This window comes from Muntiacus reevesi, chromosome 1 (assembly GCF_963930625.1).
Source record: "Muntiacus reevesi chromosome 1, mMunRee1.1, whole genome shotgun sequence".
Classification (NCBI taxonomy): domain Eukaryota; kingdom Metazoa; phylum Chordata; class Mammalia; order Artiodactyla; family Cervidae; genus Muntiacus; species Muntiacus reevesi.
In genome coordinates this window covers 110,882,210-110,901,251 of record NC_089249.1, presented here as the reverse complement: position 1 = coordinate 110,901,251, position 19,042 = coordinate 110,882,210, and the positions used below count along the sequence as shown (strand labels likewise).

Genomic DNA, 19,042 nt, shown 5'->3' with positions numbered 1-19,042 from the left:
TTTTAGTATATATATATTTATCTAGCAGTAGTGAGTCCATCTAGCAAGTCCATGTTTACTGTCTAAATTATTCATGATTTTATAGGCTTATAGAGTCATTTTTGTAAACTTTTATTATCCAGAATACTGTTCTCAGGATTTTCCTACCTTAAAGTTAAATACACGTAATAATTTGAATTGCCTGATTTCCTTTTTAGCTCCCTTGTATAATTTTTAAGATATAGGAGGTATGTGAAATTTTCAGTATAGTATTTCTCTATTGAACATGAATTGCTTTTAAAAAGACAAAATGTATTTCTAATATTTACAAAGAACTTGAGTTTTTATATCCCCAAATCTAAAGAACTGTGAATTTATTTTCTAATTAATAGTAAAACTAAGTTAGCTAAAAACTGAAACATTTAATATTTCAGTTTTAACTATATTACTCTTTTCTCTAAATTGTATTAATAAAGAAACTGGAAAAATAATTTGTATCACTTAGAAATTTAGCTGCTTGAGATTATCATAAAAGATGAATTCAAATAATTTACCTATTTTGTTTCTTGTTGATATGATTTTGTTTTAATAATATTTATAGAAGATCATAAATATCTTATAAAAATCTAAAACTCTAATCTTCTTAACAGGAATTTTGTCATAGCAAAGTAAGTTGTGGTTTTTGTTCCCTGAAACTACTGACAGTCTAAAGAATGTTAAGCTTAATTTGGAAAGATAATGGATAGCATATGTCATCTTTTCTTATCATTGTAACCATTAATATATATGGCCAGTTCATCAGCGATAAGGGGTAGATATTTTTCTCAGCTATTTATTAAAATCTGTATTTTTATGTGAAATTCTACCTGATGTCCTCCATATTCTCTAAAACACCTTGACTTAGTAAACAGGGACAAACAGAAATTTTAGAAACTGCTAAACAAATGCAATGAATGTGAAGATAAACTTTGTAAGTTCTCCTGGGTATTATGAATCACAGTGTGTGTGAGTATGTGGGTGTGCGCACACACGTATGCATGTGTCCATGTGTGTTTAGTTGGGATGCTTGACAGATGCAGTGCCGGTTGCAGAACCCTGGGAACCCCCAGAACATGGATGATACATACATAAGTGCATATGTATATATATATTTATATATTCATAATATGAGAGGACTCTGCTATGTCACATTTTCAGAAAGAATAAATTTTAACCAGTTTTCTAAAAATCAAACATATATTTTTAGTGTTGCTTTTCAAGCGTATGAATTTCAGAATGAAAACTGAAAAAGAGAAACTATACCTTCAAAGCAAAGTTCAACCCATATATTGTTATCTATTAGCAAATATGTATGGGAAACATGAATCTAGGTGACTCATTACTATTTTGATAATAGTGTGTTTTTTAATGTGTCTGTACATTAAAAATAGACTCTTAAAACTAAAGTAGAAATGTTACCCTTACCTACCCGTGACATATTCAAGTTCAAAACAATATTTTGAATTATAAAAATTCAGATAATGATGTTTAATGCATTGGGAAGAGTATTCCATTCTTTAGTACTACATATAATATTTATTTTAAGTGGCTAATATTAGATCTTTATGTTCAACTTTTTGAGCATTAGGATTTTGAAAATAAAGAGCTGTATATGTGAAATCCACTTATGTAAAAGTTCTCTTAAAGAAGAAAATACATGATTACTGATAAAATCATTACTATTTACTTTTAGTTGCACTTAGAAAATATCTGCCCATTATCATCAGTGTATATTTTTTTTTGCAAGTAATTTACTTTTCCCCCAAATGTGGTTACAGTTGTTTTTCTGGCATAATTGTTTGGATTGTGAAGTGTACATGATTTATTTTAATATCGTAAAAAAAAACAGTATAAGTTATTGCATCTTCTGTATTATGGTTTCATGTGAATAATATACCATTTCTTTCTGTTTTCCATTGAACTATTCAGTGGTCGGTGAAGATGGTAAGCCTTATGTGCTGATCTGTATACTGTGCCAGTATTAAATAATCACAAAACATTGTTTTGTTTAATTTAAAGCAAAGTGGTAAGGTACATCCCCACATGTTACTTTGTGTGTCTTTTCTTTCTATAATCCATAGTCCAACACATGCCAGTACCTATGATGTCATAAAATTTAGTAATGATGTGGTTAACTGTAACTCATAAAGCTCTTAAATGTTATTGGGTGGAGTCTTTTCATGTTACAGAGAAAAAATTAAACATCATTTTAAAAGTTACATGGTGGAACAAAAGTTTATGTTTTTACAAAAGGAAAATTAAAAATGATTTTTCTTAACTCTATAAAAAGAAAGATCATGTAAGTTTGATTTGTAGTTTATCACAAAAATCATTAGATTTTCCAAGAAGTAAGGAAGATTTCCTGCTAGTTTCATTAGTCAGTGCTTTCTGTCTACTACTTGAATGGGGATAAAAGTGCAAATAACCTAAATATCGTGTGTGTGTGTGTGTGTGTGTGTATGCGTGCATGTGTATTATTCCTTTATACATATGTTTCAAACAAATTAATGAAACTGCATTGTGAAGACCTAACATAAAAATTATTGGGTGTTTACATAGTTTCTCATTTTTGGAAAACATACCAGTCTTTTTCAGACTACTGCAGTTTGACCTTTTATGAATTACCATGTAGTAGAAGAGGTTTTTTTAATGTCTCAGAGTCTTCTTTACAGCCATAGAAAATAGAGTGAGTTTAGTTCTCATATTCTATAAAGGAATATGTTATAATGTCAAAATGGGTATTAGAGATTCAAGTGCCTGGCTATTGTTAATAAATTTGAGAGCAGTTTCATTACAGATAAGTGAAAAGAAATCTGGAAGATTTACTTCTAAAGTAATTGAATTTATTACAATACTGCCAACAAAGCCATATTAAAATATAACTTTTCATTTCTTTATATTTTTATCTTTGGCACAATATAATAGTTTTCAAACTATTGTACTTGTACCCGAGATTAGATTAAATCTGACAACTTATATTTGTAATTGACCCCTAAATTTAAAGGCACTTTATAGGAAATTTTGCCATTTGTTTATTTACATCAGATTTTTTGTGATTGATGGATTTTTATTTCTGGTAACTGATAGATTAAAAAACAAAAGTCACTTAGGAAAGATGTCCTCTTTTTTTCAAGGCAGACTTATTGAATATCTGTAATGTTCAGGTCATTTGAAGAAAATTTTGTTATGAATTAAATGTTATATTTGATCATGTATTATCTGAAAAGCGAGTTTTATTTTTTAAAAGTAAGAGAAACACAGATGATGAAATAAAGCTGTTTAACTATATTATAGGCATAAATGGCTCAAAGAGCAAGGATGCATTTGTTGTGGGAGCTTATTTCAGCAACACTTAAAGAATTGAACTTATATGTTCTTAAAATCCCCATTTTTAAAATAAAAATGAAGAGTAATAGTTGTCATCAATTTTTGAGTATATAAAATCTTACATAAATATGGGCTCATATTAAACAGAATCAATAGTTGCTGACATTGGATGTAGTTGTGTCGTCTCTAAGAAGATACCTAAGGTAACAATGACATGATTAACATTTAAGAGGAGAAAGACATCATTTGAATCACAAATTACATCTAAGTACTAGAATGTTTTCTTAAATGATGTAGTTTTCTTGAATATAAAAACATTAAAAATTTTCAGACATTGAGGATCCTTCCTAAATAAGGATTTTGTCTTTCTTTGGATTATATCTCTATTTCAAGAACTGAGGTATGGTTGTACAGAGGGATAATTGAAAATAAATCCCTTATTGGAATATAATTTTGACTTACATTTCACACAGTGGATAGTTCTACCTTTATTTTTTATTGATCAAGTATGTTTTGGTCCTAATGAATGGTTTAATAAGTGTAATCACTCAAAGACTGTAACATTAAAATATTTTTCATTAGTTAGTTTGCCTTTATGAGGTAAGTTGCTTAATGGACTCAGTTATATAAACTTTTAATATTTACAGTCTGAACATTTGTTATATCCTTATTGTCATGGCAATAGATTTGATTTGGGAATGGGGTGTAATATGTTATATATAAAATATTTTGTATAGGTGAGAAATGTTATGTGTTTCCATTTCGTTGTTGTTGCTGTAAGAAGGTTCATCTGTATTTAACTCTGCCAAGACCTGAATATAATGTTATACTGGTAATAACCAGTTACCTGTATCTGGTGATATTTTTACCTATTCTATTTCATGATTTTATAAAATGACTGGAATCTGAACTCTTTCTTCAGTACGATTATTTTAATTAACACACATGTATATACATATGTAGATTTCTTTTTCTTAAAAGGAGTCGTTGGGCTAATTTGAAATTAAAATTGATATATATTCTTTCTTTAGGTATATTTTAGAAATAAAATTTCATGAAAATATTTTTTATAATGATTTAGATTCTCTTTTCAGGGCCCAGCACTAGAAGATTTCAGTCATCTGCCACCAGAACAGAGACGTAAAAAACTACAGCAGCGCATTGATGAACTTAACAGAGAACTACAAAAAGAATCAGATCAAAAGTATTTTCCCATTAAGTCCTCTCTATTATTCCTTTCAGAGTCTAATATGAATGATATATTTAAATGTGCGGTATAAAAGGCTTAAAAATTATACATCCTAATTGAAATATCTTTTCAGGGAAAAACACACTCTTAAATTTTGGAAAATTGTGTGATTGCTCTGTCATATTTTTAAACTGAAATGTTAGAGAGTTTCTTAGGTTCAGATTACTTATTGGATGCTAATAGTGTATGTTTATATCTTCCATAAAATTTCAAGATAGTTTTGATTTATTATCAAGGGTATATACTTTGATAACTTGTTTTGCTTTGGTATGTAAATGGAGCTCAATAGAAATCTGAGGCTGAAATTACTTTGTAGCAGAAATGTTGGAAAACAGTGTTTGATTATTCACAACTACAGATTCATTTACTCATAGCTTTAATTTTTTTTCAACTTCATGAAGAGTTTCTTTTAGTTCAGTTTTACTTTAGTGAATATAGAAATTTATATTGATGAATAAAGGGTTATTACAGTGATTGGTAACTTATATCTGCTATTACACTGAAGATAAAATTGAAGCTTAAACTCTAACATGAGTGATTGAAGAATTCATATTTGAGAATCATCTGAAGATAGGTGATATTAAAGTAGTCAATTATGTCTCAGTGAAATCGGAAAAAACAAAGCAATGAGATCATCCTTTAAAAGAAGGACTGTAGGATGAGATGAGAAGAAATCTGTCATTTTATGAAATACACTTAAGAATGAACAGAAAAAAGGAAGAAGCCAGTGAGGGAAAGAGATAAAGGTGAAAGGAAGGAAAAAGAAAATTTACCTCCAAGAAATTGTTCCAATTTTAGTATATGTGCTGCCGAAGCGAGCACTACCTCCAGGAAATCAAGGAAGAAAAGAGTATTAGGGGATGTTAGTAATGTCAGATGTTAAGAGTCCAGGAGAGCTAATTGAGGCATAATCTACAGTGGTAAGATTGGAGAAGTGAAGAGGATGAATGATGTGAATTTAGAGAGAGGTGGTATAGATGAGTTGGGAGGATGACGATGCTGTGAAGTAAGATAAGGAACACCAGTGGAATAATGTGTCTGGATGGGGGAATGTAGTGACTTTGATTTGGGACATGATGAGTTTGAGAATATTGGGAAATATTCTTCCAGCCCTTGATTAAATCTATATAATCTCATTTAGGAAGCAAGAAATGAGACTTGAAATCTTTTTAAAAAACATTCTAAATGTTTTAAAAGACTGTCCCTATAAATTACTAATATTCAGTATATACATGATCAACTTTGTGCAGATTATCTTTAATCAGGTAATGTTTGATTAAAGTTAAAGAACTAGGACTCTTAAGATTAGGCTGCATGCGAATCCCCAGAATCAAATGAAACTCTTTTACCTGGAAACATGTGAAGTGAATGTTTAATTTTGTGGCTTCCTTCTCATTTTCAGAGAAGCACTTAACAAAATGAAAGATGTATATGAGAAGAATCCACAAATGGGGGACCCAGGGAGCTTGCAGCCTAAATTAGCAGAGACCATGAATAATATTGACCGCCTGCGAATGGAAATCCATAAGAATGAGGTAAATTTGTTGTTTAGCAGTTTTCAAAGACAAGTTCATTTTTATAAATTCATTATGATAGATTGGTTCTTGCTAGAATTATCCTCAAATATTTTCTTGTAGCATTTATAATCTAAAAGTAAGGCATCATTATGATGTAAAAATAAGGTATCATCTTTAGAATTAGCCTCCCATTGAAGTTTTTTTCTTATTTAAAACTTTATGTGGAACTAACTATTTATACTATTTTTAATCAGCTGTAACATTGATCACTGACCAAATTGAAATTAAAGATTTCCCTTCTCTAAGAATTAGATAATAAATAATAAAGGCTCAAATCACATTTTCAATGTAGAATATCTTATGAGCTTTAAAATATATTTACTGAGCTCGGTTTTACTTGTTTTTCCCTCTAAGGCTTGGCTTTCTGAAGTTGAAGGCAAAACAGCTGGAAGAGGAGACAGAAGACATAGCAGTGACATAAATCATCTTGTAACACAGGGACGAGAAAGGTTATTTTTTGCATTTTATTTGTATTTTTTCTCCCCCCACCCCCAGCTTTTCTCTTTTGTCCTAAATTTTGGGCAATTCTCTTTTTTCCTAATTTGATAAGTTTGGCTTTTAATAACTCAGTCTTTGAACCTAAATAATTTTCTTTTCTTTACGTCAGCTACAGGTGAATTATGAGGTGTTATTTTGCTACTCATTTCTAGTTTGTAATGCATCTAAAAACAGTGATAGGAACTTGGAAATTTCTGGGAGCTGTAGTCTAGAGGCATGGTACTAGGAAGATTGCCTGAAAGTTTAGATGGAGTTGGGTAGCTTACACCAAAGAAAAATTTAACTGTCAAATTACTCAAAGTTTTGTAAAGAAAAAAAGTGCATATTGCTAGATTGGATCAGAGCTTCCAAAAGACATTTTACTAAGTTTCCATGTTTTCAGACCATTTGTGACATTTTCTCCCTTTGGGTAATATTTCCACCCCACCACCCCACCCCCTTATAATAAAATCCAACAAATTTGGACTCAGAAGAATTTGAGAGATCTAGTATCAATAATTGGTTTATACCTAATTACATTGTAATTTGAAGAAATTGATTTTTTTAAAATTTTTATTGGCTTATAGTTGATTTATGGTGTTAGTTTCAGATGTACAATAAAGTGATTCAGTTATATGTATATTCATTTTCAAATTCTTTTCTCATATATGTTATCACAGAATATTGAGTAGAGTTGCCTATGCTATACAGTAGATCCTTCTTGGTTATCTGTCTTATATATAGTAGTGTTGTGTGTGTGTTAATCCTGAGATCCTGATTTATCCCTTCCCTTCACATTTAGCAAATTCATTTTAGTGCTGAGTCTCAGTTTCCTAAAATATAAAATAAAGATTAAAATACCTGTCATTTAGGGTTATTAGTAATGAATGAAATAATGTACACAAAGCACCTAACAGTAAAATACCTGGTAGTAGATGTTAATTCCTCTTCCTTTCCATTATCACTTTTTGAAAGAGTACATTTCCTTAAGCGATAATGGGTTTTTGTTTAGGTAAAACCTAGATTAAAAGAATCTAATCTCTCTGGTTTGTGTTATTAAGAATTTAGCTTCCAGACATACTGGAAATACTGCAAAATCTAATCAGGCAAATTTTACCATTATTAAAATCTCAGTCATCTGATTCTTCGGCAAAATTAACATTTTTCTCTTTTGAAGTAAAAATTTATCGAAAAAGTGTCTTTGGATTGCCTGCTTTTTTGGATTTTCTTAGTTACTAACTTCCTATTAATGTGATTAACTGGAAATCAATTTTCCTAGGAGTCTTTTGATTTTCAGTGACAGGATGAATCCTTTACCCATACTGACTTAAACAGAAAAGGGATTTTATTGATTAACTTTAGGGAGAGCTTCATCTAGGAATTCAGTTGATATCTTCAGTTTTCCATTTCCACTTCACAGTTCTGCCTTCCACTGTGTTAACTTCATTTTAAGGCTCTATATCAGTTCAGTTCAGTCGCTCAGTTGTGTCCAACTCTTTGCAACCTCATGAACTGCAGCACATCAGGCCTCCCTGTCCACCAACTCCCGGAGTTTACCTAAACTCATGTCCATTGAGTCGATGATGCCATCCAACCATCTCATCCTCTGTCATCCCTTTTTCCTTCTGCCTTCAGTCTTTCCCAGCATCAGGGTCTTTTCCAATGAGTCAACTCTTTGCATGAGGTGGCCAAAGTATTGGAGTTTCAGCTTCAACATCAGTCCTTCCAATGAACACCCAGGACTGATCTCCTTTAGGATGGACTGGTTGGATCTCCTTGCAGTCCAAGGGATTCTGAAAAGTCTTCTCGAACACCACAGTTCAGAAGCATCAATTTTTTGGTGCTCAGCTTTCTTTATAGTCCAACTTTCACATGTGTACATGACTACTAGAAAAACCATAGCCTTGACTAGATGGACCTTTTTTGACAAAATAATGTCTCTGCTTTTTAGTGTGCTCTCTAGGTTGGTCATAACTTTGCTTCCAAGGAGTAAGCGTCTTTTAATTTCATGGCTGCAGTCACCATCTGCAGTGATTTTGGAGCCCCCCAAATTAAAGTCAGCCACTGTTTCCACTGTTTCCCCATCTATTTCCCATGAAGTGATGGGACCGGATGCCATGATCTTAGTTTTCTGAATGTTGAGCTTTAAGCCAGTGTTTTCACTCTCCTCTTTCATTTTCATCAAGAGGCTTTTTAGTTCCTCTTCACTTTCTGCCATAAAGAGTGGTGTCATCTGCATATCTGAGGTTATTGATATTTCTCCCGGCGTCTTGATTCCAGCTTGTGTTTCTTCCAACCCAGCATTTCTCATGATGCACTCTGCATATAAGTTAAATAAGCAGGGTGACAATATACAGCCTTGACCTACTCCTTTTGCTATTTGGAACCAGTCTGTTGTTCCATGTCCAGTTCTAACTGTTGCTTCCTGACCTGCATACAGGTTTCTCAAGAGGCAGGTCAGGTGGTCTGGTATTCCCATCTCTTTCAGAAGTTTCCATAGTTTTTTGTGATCCACACAGTCAAAGGTTTTGGCATAGTCAATAAAGCAGAAATACATGTTTTTCTGGAACTCTCTTGCTTTCTCGATGATTCAACAGATGTTGGCGATTTGAATATGATTTCTCTGCCTTTTCTAAATCCAGCTTGAACATCTGGAAGTTCACGCTTCATGTATTGCTGAAGCCTGGCTTGGAGAATTTTGAGCATTACTTTACTAGTGTGTGAGATGAGTGCAATTGTGCGGTAGTTTGAGCATTCTTTGGAATTGCCTTTCTTAGGGATTGGAATGAAAACTGACCTTTTCCAGTCCTGTGGCCACTGCTGAGTTTTCCAAATTTGCTGACATATTGAGTGCAGCACTTTCACAGCATCATCTTTTAGGATTTGAAATAGCTCAACTGCAATTCCATCACCTCCACTAGCTTTGTTCATAGTGATGCTTTCTAAGGCCCACTTGACTTCACATTCTAGGATATCTGGCTCTAGGTGAGTGATCACACCACCGTGATCATATGCGTCGTGAAGATCTTTTTTGTACAGTCCTCTGTATGGTGATCTTCTAAAACTGTAAGCTCATATTTCTCTAGGTTCGGGTCCAATAGAAAAGGAAGGGAATTTTTCTCTTTCAATAATCCCAAACAACAGTCTGTTCATCTCTCATATCTTAGTTACATGCCTTCGTGTGAGCTATTCACTCTGGTCATGCATGTTCTCTGTTAAGATGGATCCTCTGGAACCAGGCAAGAGCAACTCTACCTGAAACCTGTGAACTGAACATTGGTCTGGGTGGATCCTCTAAGAAATTTTAGTTTTCTTGGCAAAAACAGTGGGTAAATTCCTTCATCCCTCTTGAATCTGAGATGATAAAATCCAACTCTTCATGACATTTTTCCATTTTATCTCTGGACCCAGTGGTAATGAGACATATTTACTAAGTACATGTTATGTGCCTAGAACATTATTATCTTTAATTTTTTTTAATTTCAGGAAATCCAGCAAGAAGCATTTTGAATTAGAAGCCATGCACACACACACATTTCAACATTTAAGAAAATAAAGGCTTAATTGGGAACCGTGTCTTTGATTTTTGATTCTCTGAATTGATCTTGTGGAGATCAGTTTGTAGGTAATATAAAAAGTTCCCATCTTTGTGATACTTGATGAGAGATAATTTTGTTTTATAGTCCTGAGGGAAGTTACACTGATGATGCAAACCAAGAAGTTCGTGGACCACCCCAACAGCATGGCCACCACAGTGAGTTTGATGATGAGTTTGAAGATGATGATCCCTTGCCTGCTATTGGACACTGCAAAGCTATCTACCCTTTTGATGGTATGATTTTCTTAATGCATTGTATTTGATAAAATTGGTTCCTTAAAGCCTACATGTGTACTGAGTCCATGTCCTTATAGCTAAATACAATTGCTAGAAAATTATCCAGGCTCATTAGTGTGAATATTAACTACATTACAAATACAGAGATGTTCCTTCTATACTGACATTGAAAGAAAATTGCCTATGTTACCAGTATCCTAATAAAGATTATTGTTTAATTATCAACTTTGGCTGATAACAGAATTTCCCAAAGAGACCTTACTAATGTACTCATCAGAGCTGAAGCTGCTTGAACATAAAGCTCAATCCAGAAAGTGGAAGGCTGGTAGATAGCACTTCATGCTCTTCCTTGTAAGTTGTTATTATTGAGTGGCTGGTGGCAAATGGCATAGCTGACTGCCGCTACCATATCCTGAGTCTGTCGGGCATATTTTCAAATATCGGAAGGAGAAAATGTAGCTTCTGACTGTGCCATCCTTCTCCTGTGGTAGTTGGAGAACAAAGTGAGGGAAGGAAGGTGTGGTCTTGTCACACATTTTTAGTTACCCTTCTCTTTCTTGGACTTTGAAAAATTGTTTCCTTCATTTCACCAAGGAGCAGAGTAACACCTTCACAAAGAAGTTGGTATAAAATGGTGTATGATTTAAGGTCCTTCCCTACCCATCTATGATTTTGGTTTTTAAATTGAGTAATTTTCAGTTATTCCTCACTCTGAGAAAACTGTGTTAAATAAGATCTTGTAATATAGACAGGAAGGGACGAATTTAGCATATGTTAAATAAAGATTCATTTGTGATAATTGTTACTGTTAAGCAGCTTGGAAATGGCTAAGGGATTGGGAAGAGAGGCCTGAGGCTGATGAGTTTTAAAGGAGGTTTGTGCTTTATGACTATGATTATTCTGCTTCTAAAATCATATTCTTCCCTTATTTCTTCCAGCCCTTTCACTGTCTTGTTACTCTTTTCTTGATCTAAACTTCATGAATTTTCTAGATAGCACTGCCACTCAAATTTGAGGAAGGAGTTAGAGTAGTGAAATAAAGTTCGTGTACCCTGTCAAATCATACAGTATTGTTGTAGCTGAGATATTTAATCTTTCATGGTTTTGCTGTTAATGCCAGCCTCACAGGGTTATTGTGCAGTTCAAATGAGATAAGTATATGAAAGTGTAGGGCAAACTACAAAGCGTCATGAAGGTGTTCGTCATGAGAGTCAGTGTGCTCATAGTTCTATTATATTGAAATCTAGCAGGGTTTCACATTGTTTTGTATTTGTAACTTTTATTCAAAATTGTTGTTATGGTTAAATTATGGTTGTGCTATGAAAACTCTCATTTAGGACATAATGAAGGCACTCTGGCAATGAAAGAAGGTGAAGTTCTGTACATTATTGAGGAGGACAAGGGTGACGGATGGACAAGAGCTCGGAGACAGAACGGTGAAGAAGGCTACGTTCCCACATCATACATAGATGTAACTCTAGAGAAAAACAGTAAAGGTGCAGTAACTTACATCTAAACTAATCGGCAACTTTGTAACACATATGACATAAGAATGATAACAAAATCAAAATGCAGTCAATGGGTGGGAAAACATAAGAAAGCTTAAAGGGCATCCAAGATTTATTGTTCACTATGTGAGCTGAGCGTAGGCTCGATCTTAAGAGATGTGAGTATTACCACAAGAAACTGTTCTTGTGACGCTTTACCATTTGAGTGATGTTGGTGTGAAGCTTAATTGATGCCTTTTGCTCTGTGTTCTGCTTAAGTCTGTGTGAAGGATTTGTGTTTTTCTGCCGTATAAATCATAGAATTTGATCTACTGGGCAGGAATACATAGGTAGAAAGCTCCCTACCCCCTTATACTTTGCTTCAGGAAACACAGTGATGGTAGTAAACTCAAGTAAAACTGCACTGAAATGCTTGCTAATGCCCAAAAGAGTGGTTTGGTATAGGAGTTTGAAATTGTAGCTACAGTTTCTAGGAAAAAATAATTAGCTAATGGATAAAATACGAATGTAATCATTTTCGTTTTTGTCCCTGTTCTTAATTTTGGTTTCCTAAAGGAAGAAAATGGGCATGTAGCACATAATCTATTTTGTAGTAGGCTAATCAAGAGATGCAAAATAAATGGGCCTGGTCTTGCTCTTAAGTGAATAAAATGGCTTTCTTTTGAGACCCAAGGATATTTTCAGGTTTTCTAGTAATTTTCAGTAATGTACAAGCTTTCTTCTGAATTAATGCTTGTATTTTTCATCTTGAAATATCTTTTGAGAAATGTCACTTTAGTGATATTAGCATTTAGCAATTATACATAGGAAAATGGATTCTAAATAAACTAAGAGGAAATCTTGCATGGTGGGGAAGTACTGGCAAATTTTGCCTGAAAGAAAAAATGACTTTTTTTCACTAACTGGGTTGGAGGAATATATCTGTACTATCATCGAGGGCATTTCCTCATTTTAACTGAATTTTCAGTTATTAGGATAGTTTTTTTCCAACTAATTTTAATAAGCACTTGTGGGAAACACTGTACAGTCAAGATAGGCAGTGCTAGTTGTCTAGGGAGGTAAAGTGAGGAAGCAGTTAAGAGATTGGTCTTTAGTTTTGCTCATGTTCGAGCATTTTTTGGTGTTTTTAATAGCTGACTATAAAATGATTTTAGAGACATTTGGGATGGACGCTTTAAACTGGACATCCCTTTTGGTCTTACCAAAGGTCTTCAGTAATTGTTCTTTTCTTTTTCCTCCTGGACTGCAGGTTCCTGAAGAGGGTTTCTGAGGAAATGGGCAAGATGTTGAAGGAGGTTACATGCAGCTGCTTTTGGGGGGGAGGTGTTAGAGTTGTCAGGCTCAGAGAGAGTGAGAGAAGCAAGTTGCATGAGTGCATGCAGACATGGTTATTTTTTACTAACTTCATTAGCATTTCCATGTGTTGTTTTAAAAAATCATTGTAATACCAACCCTTAAATTTGTCATTTATAGCTATTCATATAAAGGAAAAAAAGCCAACAATGGCTAACCTTTTTTTCCATCTGTTTTACTGATGTTCAAATTGGAAAGAATGCAGAGCTCTTATTAAATTTGACTGTCCTAACAGGACTGTCTGTCCCAGCTCTGTTTTAATTGGCTTTTAGACCCATTGTCTGTCAGAATCCTTGCCATTTGTCAGTGTCTGCCTGCGCCACCTCTGTGCTTGCTTAACATCCTGTTGCATGTCTAGAGTGATCGGGTTTAGATTTTTAGGCATGTCTTTATAATCCCTTGTTCTTGTCAAAGCCTTTGTTTTGTTTTACATTTGTAGTGCAAATCACTTTGTCAGACATCTCCAGCACTAATGTTCCATCCTAGTGTTTGTGTACGCTGCTATAATGTCCCCACTACAGAACATTCCAGTTTTGGCATTATGAAGAAGTAGTTTGTGAACCTGAAGTATTTATCATCAGAAAAAGAAAACATCTCTGCTCTAGCCTACAGCCCAGTTGAAAGAACTCTTTGAAACATGATCGATCTTCAGCCCCTCAGTCTAAGGAAGAGCCTAGAGTCAGCAATGAAATCCTGGCATAATAAACACAGAAGATACTCACCGCCTCAAGACAAAGGACTGTTGTCAGAAGTCAGCTGCTTCCATTCAAATGCTGCCTTAAACTAGAGTGCCTAAATCTGTTGATTGCCAACTCTGCCACTACAGTGTCCCACAAAGGGCTTCATGTGTCAGCTCAGTGTGACCTCCTTTAACTTGGCAGTGCTGCTGCCGCTGCCACACAACCTCCATGGGGGGCTTTTAGCGCTCTGCCACGTTTGATGGTGCGTCTTCAAATTTACACATCAAACTAAAGACGTGTCCGAGTCCATTTTATTTAATCAGTGTTTTCAATGAGAAGTTTTATGGACCTCTCCTCTCATTGTCTTTAATTTGGGGTTACCGTGTTCTCATTTAATTATTACAATGATAGTTTGTTTCCAAGTGATGATTTTATTTGAACTGGATAAAATATAGTGAAACTTTGTAATGATCTATGTGCACTTTTACTTGTAAAATGGGAGTTTCTGTATGTTTATACTTGTATATATAATTGTCATCAGTGCCCCTATTGCTCATGTTGTCCTGCCTTGCATTTGTGATTCTGTTAATGACTTGTATCTTTACTGATTCTTAGTGGCATTTAATAGGGAGGTGGGTGGGGGTGGGGGGGATATTTGTAACATGGAAGATTGATTAATTTGGTTCTTTACTGTTTTGAGGGAAGAAAGAAAACGTGAAATGGTCTATGTATTGTTGGATTTCAAGCAATATTTTAGAAGCTGTGTGATTGCTTTAATAATTTTCCCCAGTGTTATTTGAATTGTACTACCAGTTATATTAATACTAAAGCTGAATGACAGTTGTGTGAAAGTGGATGCCATCGTAAGATCAAGTATGCTCCTATTACACAGCTGACATACAGTTTATTACCTTTAAGACTAGTAAACTTTGAAGTTTTAGATTTTAAATCTTGTTACAGGGTTATTTATATAATGTGACATTATTCAGTACTGACAGACTACATAAAGTAGTTTTAAAATCCAGTGCTATTTTTATTTTCAAGGTTAGGAGTGAAGAGGAAATGTGATCTGGCTCTGTTTGTCTTCTGTACAAAGCCTGAATTGCTTGTGTTTTTTTGGCTAATAGCCACAGAGGGCAAAGTTTAAGGCTTTCTTGTGAGGACTAACTGTTCTTTTCAAGCTACTGTTTGTTTTTCTTAAAGCAGGATTTGCTTCTGTAGGAGGCAAGTTCCTTCATGTGGAATAGTGCAACCTGTATATGGATTATTAAAATAAGGAAGACATTTGTACTCGCACAGTTTAAATCATTCTTAAATTTGAACATGTGAATTGTCCAAAAGAAATCTTTAGTTTTTCAGTAATTTTTACTCTTTCTGTGCACATGTTGATTTCTTAATGTAAATGCTTTGTTTAAGATAGTGTTCTCTGTTGAGAATATTTTCATGGAATAAAATAATCTTTTCATGGTCCATTAAAGTGTATAGAATTATCTCTTATTATCGCTATGTGAATTAAAGAGATGTATTGGTTTTGTTATTGAATGTGCTACGCTCCAGGTAATACAACATAGATGGCTACACTCCATAAATGGAAGCATTCGTGTTGGGCAGCACGTTTTGCAAAGCAGTTTTGAAAGTTACATTCTAGGTTTAGTTTCTCTCAAACTTTCCTAAAGAAAAAAAAGTTAACTTGCTTTACAGTGAATAATAATTTGTATTTTTTAATCTTTGTTCTACAATAGTTGTGTTAGACTTTTTTACACCATCTTATCCTCTGCATCCATAAGAACTGTCCCTACACTACATAGCTTGATCTAGCCTCAGGCTGGTCAGCAGTCCCTGTGCTTCTGCTCTCCTAACCAGTCAGAGTGAGCGCCTGTGTCTTCACGGCATCTCAAAACATGGAATCAGAATGCTGGCCACAATTAGTGTCACATCCATGATTTCAGAATGTCTTAATTTCAGAAGAATAACCTTTTTTAAAAGGGCAAATACAAAACTATGACTAGTAAGTTCTAGAAACTGTAAAAAGGAATGAAACTCAGAGTTGATCCTGAACAATGAGGGGTGGTAGTTGTTGAGATGAAAATTTAGAGATCCATGCCAAGCTTCTAAGTAGGGACATACACAAAACAAATCATCAGGAAAACAACGCCTATCAGAATACTCAACAATGGAAAGGACTTCTACTATCTGAACCAAAATCAAGGAAGTCATATCCTACTTGGTAGGGAAAGATAACATCCTTATAGCAGTATTAAGGAAAGAGTAAAAGGAAAAGGGTCTCCAGACTTGTTGTAAAGGATAGATTTTCTTTGTGAAGAACGTATTAGTGCAAGTGAAAAAAAAAAAAAACCCACCAAAACTACTTCAGTGAGCTCATGTACCCGGGATCAAATATTTGGTTGGCTAAAAGGTTTGTTTTTTCCCATAAGATGGCTCTAGCAGTGCTTAGTTTAACAATTATGTTAGATTGTATTGTAACAACTGTCATATCAGCATGCATTATTTTTGTGTAGCCATTTTAATACTGAAGATGGAAGGAAAAAAGCAACAATTTAGGTATATTATGTTTGTTATTTTAAGAAAGGTGAAAACTCAGATACAAAAAAGAAATGCAGTGTATAGAGAAGGTGCTGTAATTGATCAAATGTATCAGAAGTGTTTTGTGAAGTTTTGTGCTGGAGATTTCTCTTTGGACAGTTCCACAGTCTGTTGGACCAGTTGAAGTTGATAGTAATCAAATCAAGAACATTACACCTCACGGGAGATAGCCAACATACTCAAATCAAGTGTTGAAAATCATTTGCACCAGTGTGGTTATATTCATCTCTTTGATGGTTGGATTCCACATAAATTAAATGAAAAAAACCTTACTGATCATGTTTCTGCATGTGATTCTCTAGTTAAACATAATGAAAATGTTTTTAAAATAGTGATGGGCAATGAAAAGTGGATACTGTACAATAATGTGGAACGGAAGAAATCACGGGGCAAGCAAAATGAACCACCACCAACCACACCAAAGGGTGGTCTTCTCCCAAGAAAGTGATGTGTATATGGTGGAACTGGAAAGAAGTCCTCTATTATGAGCTCCTTCTGGAAAACCAGACAATTCCAACAAGTCCTGTTCCCATTTAGACCAACTGTTTGTTCCCATTAGACCAACCAAAATTGTCCAGAATTAGTCAAGAGAAGACTTGACTAATTAGTCAAGAAGAAGTCAGGAGAACATAAGACTGCATGTTTCTTTGATGACCAGGCAAAAACCGTTAACAACTTGGCTGGAAAGTTCTGATTGATCCACCTTATTTACCAGACATCGTGACTTCCAATGTCCCATTTATTTCCGTCTTTACAAAGTTCTCTTAATGGGAAAAGTGAAAAAATTCCTCAGAAGACTGTAAAGGGCACCTGGAACAGTTCTTCGCTCAAAAAGATAAAGTTTTGGGAAAATGGAATTATGAAGTTGCCTGAAAAAATGGCAGAAGGTAGTGGAACAAAATAGTGAATACGTTGTTCAATAAAATTCTTGGTGAAAATGAAAAATGTGTTTTTTTTTTTTACTTAAAAAGCAAAGGAACTTTTTGGCTAATCCAATATATTCCTGGCTATAATCACTATCTGTAATCTAAGAAACTATAGATAATGTAAGAGATGCCAAAATGTGGGGGATTAGAAAATATAAATTAAAACATTTTTTTATTGATTTAAATGTGTTAATTTCTCCTGTACACCAAAGTGATTCAGTTATACAGACACACATATATATATATTTGTATGTTATATACACACAACACACAAATTCTTTTAAAAATTCTTTTCCATTATGGTGTATCACATGATATTGAATATAGTAGGACCTTGTTGTTTGTCCATTCTACATTTACAAGTTTGCATCTGCTAATCCCCAACTCCCACGCCATCCCTCCCACCTCCCATAGCAACCACACGTCTGTTCTCTATGTCTCTTAAGTCTATTTCTATTATGTAGATAAGTTCATTTGTGTCATATTTTAGGTTTAACATAAAAGTGATATCACATGGTATTTGTCTTTCTGACTTGATAATGATGACAATCTCTGGGTCCATCTGTGTTCCTGCAGATGGCATCGTTTCATTCTTTTTTACGGCTGAGTATTATTCTATTTGTGTATATGTGCTATATCTTTATTCCTCTGTTGATGAATATTTAGGTTGCTTCCATGTCTTGCCTATTGTGAATAGTACTGCTGTGGACGTTGGGGTGGATATATCTTTTTGAATAATAGTTTTGTGTGAATATGTGCCTGGGAGTGGGATTGCTAGATCAAATGGCAACTCTAGTTTTTTGAGGAACTACCATACTGTTCTCCATAGTGGCTGCACCAGTTTATGTTCCCACCAACAATGTAGGAGGGTCCCCTTTTCTCTGTACCCCTCTGGCATTTGTTATTTGTAGATTTTTTTTTTTTTTAATTATGACCATTCTGACAGGTGTGAGGTGTTACTTCATTGTAGTTTTGATTTGCATTTAATAATTAGTTATGTTGAGCATTTTTTCATGTGCCGGTTGCCCATCTGAATGTCTTTGGAGAAGTGTCTGGGTCTTCTGTCCAAAATTTGTAGAGTTAATTCTGTGAACTTTGACAACTCTTAAAAGTACTGGATAATTTTTGTCAGCATTTAAGAGAAAATATAATGGGCACCTGACCTGGCTCCTAAGAATAAGTCACATTTCAGTAGCCTCATTTCTTCCTTTAGATATAAATAGGAAATTCTACAGACATTAATTACCCTGATTTCAGCACAATTTCAGTAATTAACAAGATTTCTTACTCATTTGTATAAGATTGTAATGGCATCATTGTAGAGAATGGGAGCTTGCAATGAGCTGATTTGCTAAACCCAAAATGTCAACCCTGAGGAGATAAGACCCATCATAAACATAAATCTGTCAACTGAAGAAATAGAAAATTACCATCTTCAAAGATAACTACTATCGTGAGTTTTATGTTTCTTGTTTTTTTCTTCATTTT

The 19,042-nt window shown here is 34.2% G+C and overlaps 1 protein-coding gene across 2 annotated transcripts in view; it reads left to right on the top strand.

Annotated features, from left to right (window-relative positions):
• FNBP1L (formin binding protein 1 like) overlaps nt 1–15,511 on the top strand; it is a 113,068-nt gene extending 97,557 nt beyond the window's left edge. Inside the window, exons 10-15 of one of the 2 annotated variants that reach the window (XM_065908464.1) lie at nt 4,440–4,549; nt 5,997–6,129; nt 6,526–6,620; nt 10,332–10,480; nt 11,821–11,979; nt 13,784–15,511. In XM_065908464.1, the coding sequence (XP_065764536.1) occupies nt 4,440–4,549; nt 5,997–6,129; nt 6,526–6,620; nt 10,332–10,480; nt 11,821–11,979; nt 13,784–13,830 (693 nt within the window). In that variant the 3' untranslated portion in view covers nt 13,831–15,511. Of the gene's footprint in view, nt 1–4,439; nt 4,550–5,996; nt 6,130–6,525; nt 6,621–10,331; nt 10,481–11,820; nt 11,980–13,240 lie in introns of both variants that reach the window. The other variant, XM_065908465.1, reaches the window with a different exon arrangement.
• Nucleotides 15,512–19,042: the final 3,531 nt, after the last annotated feature.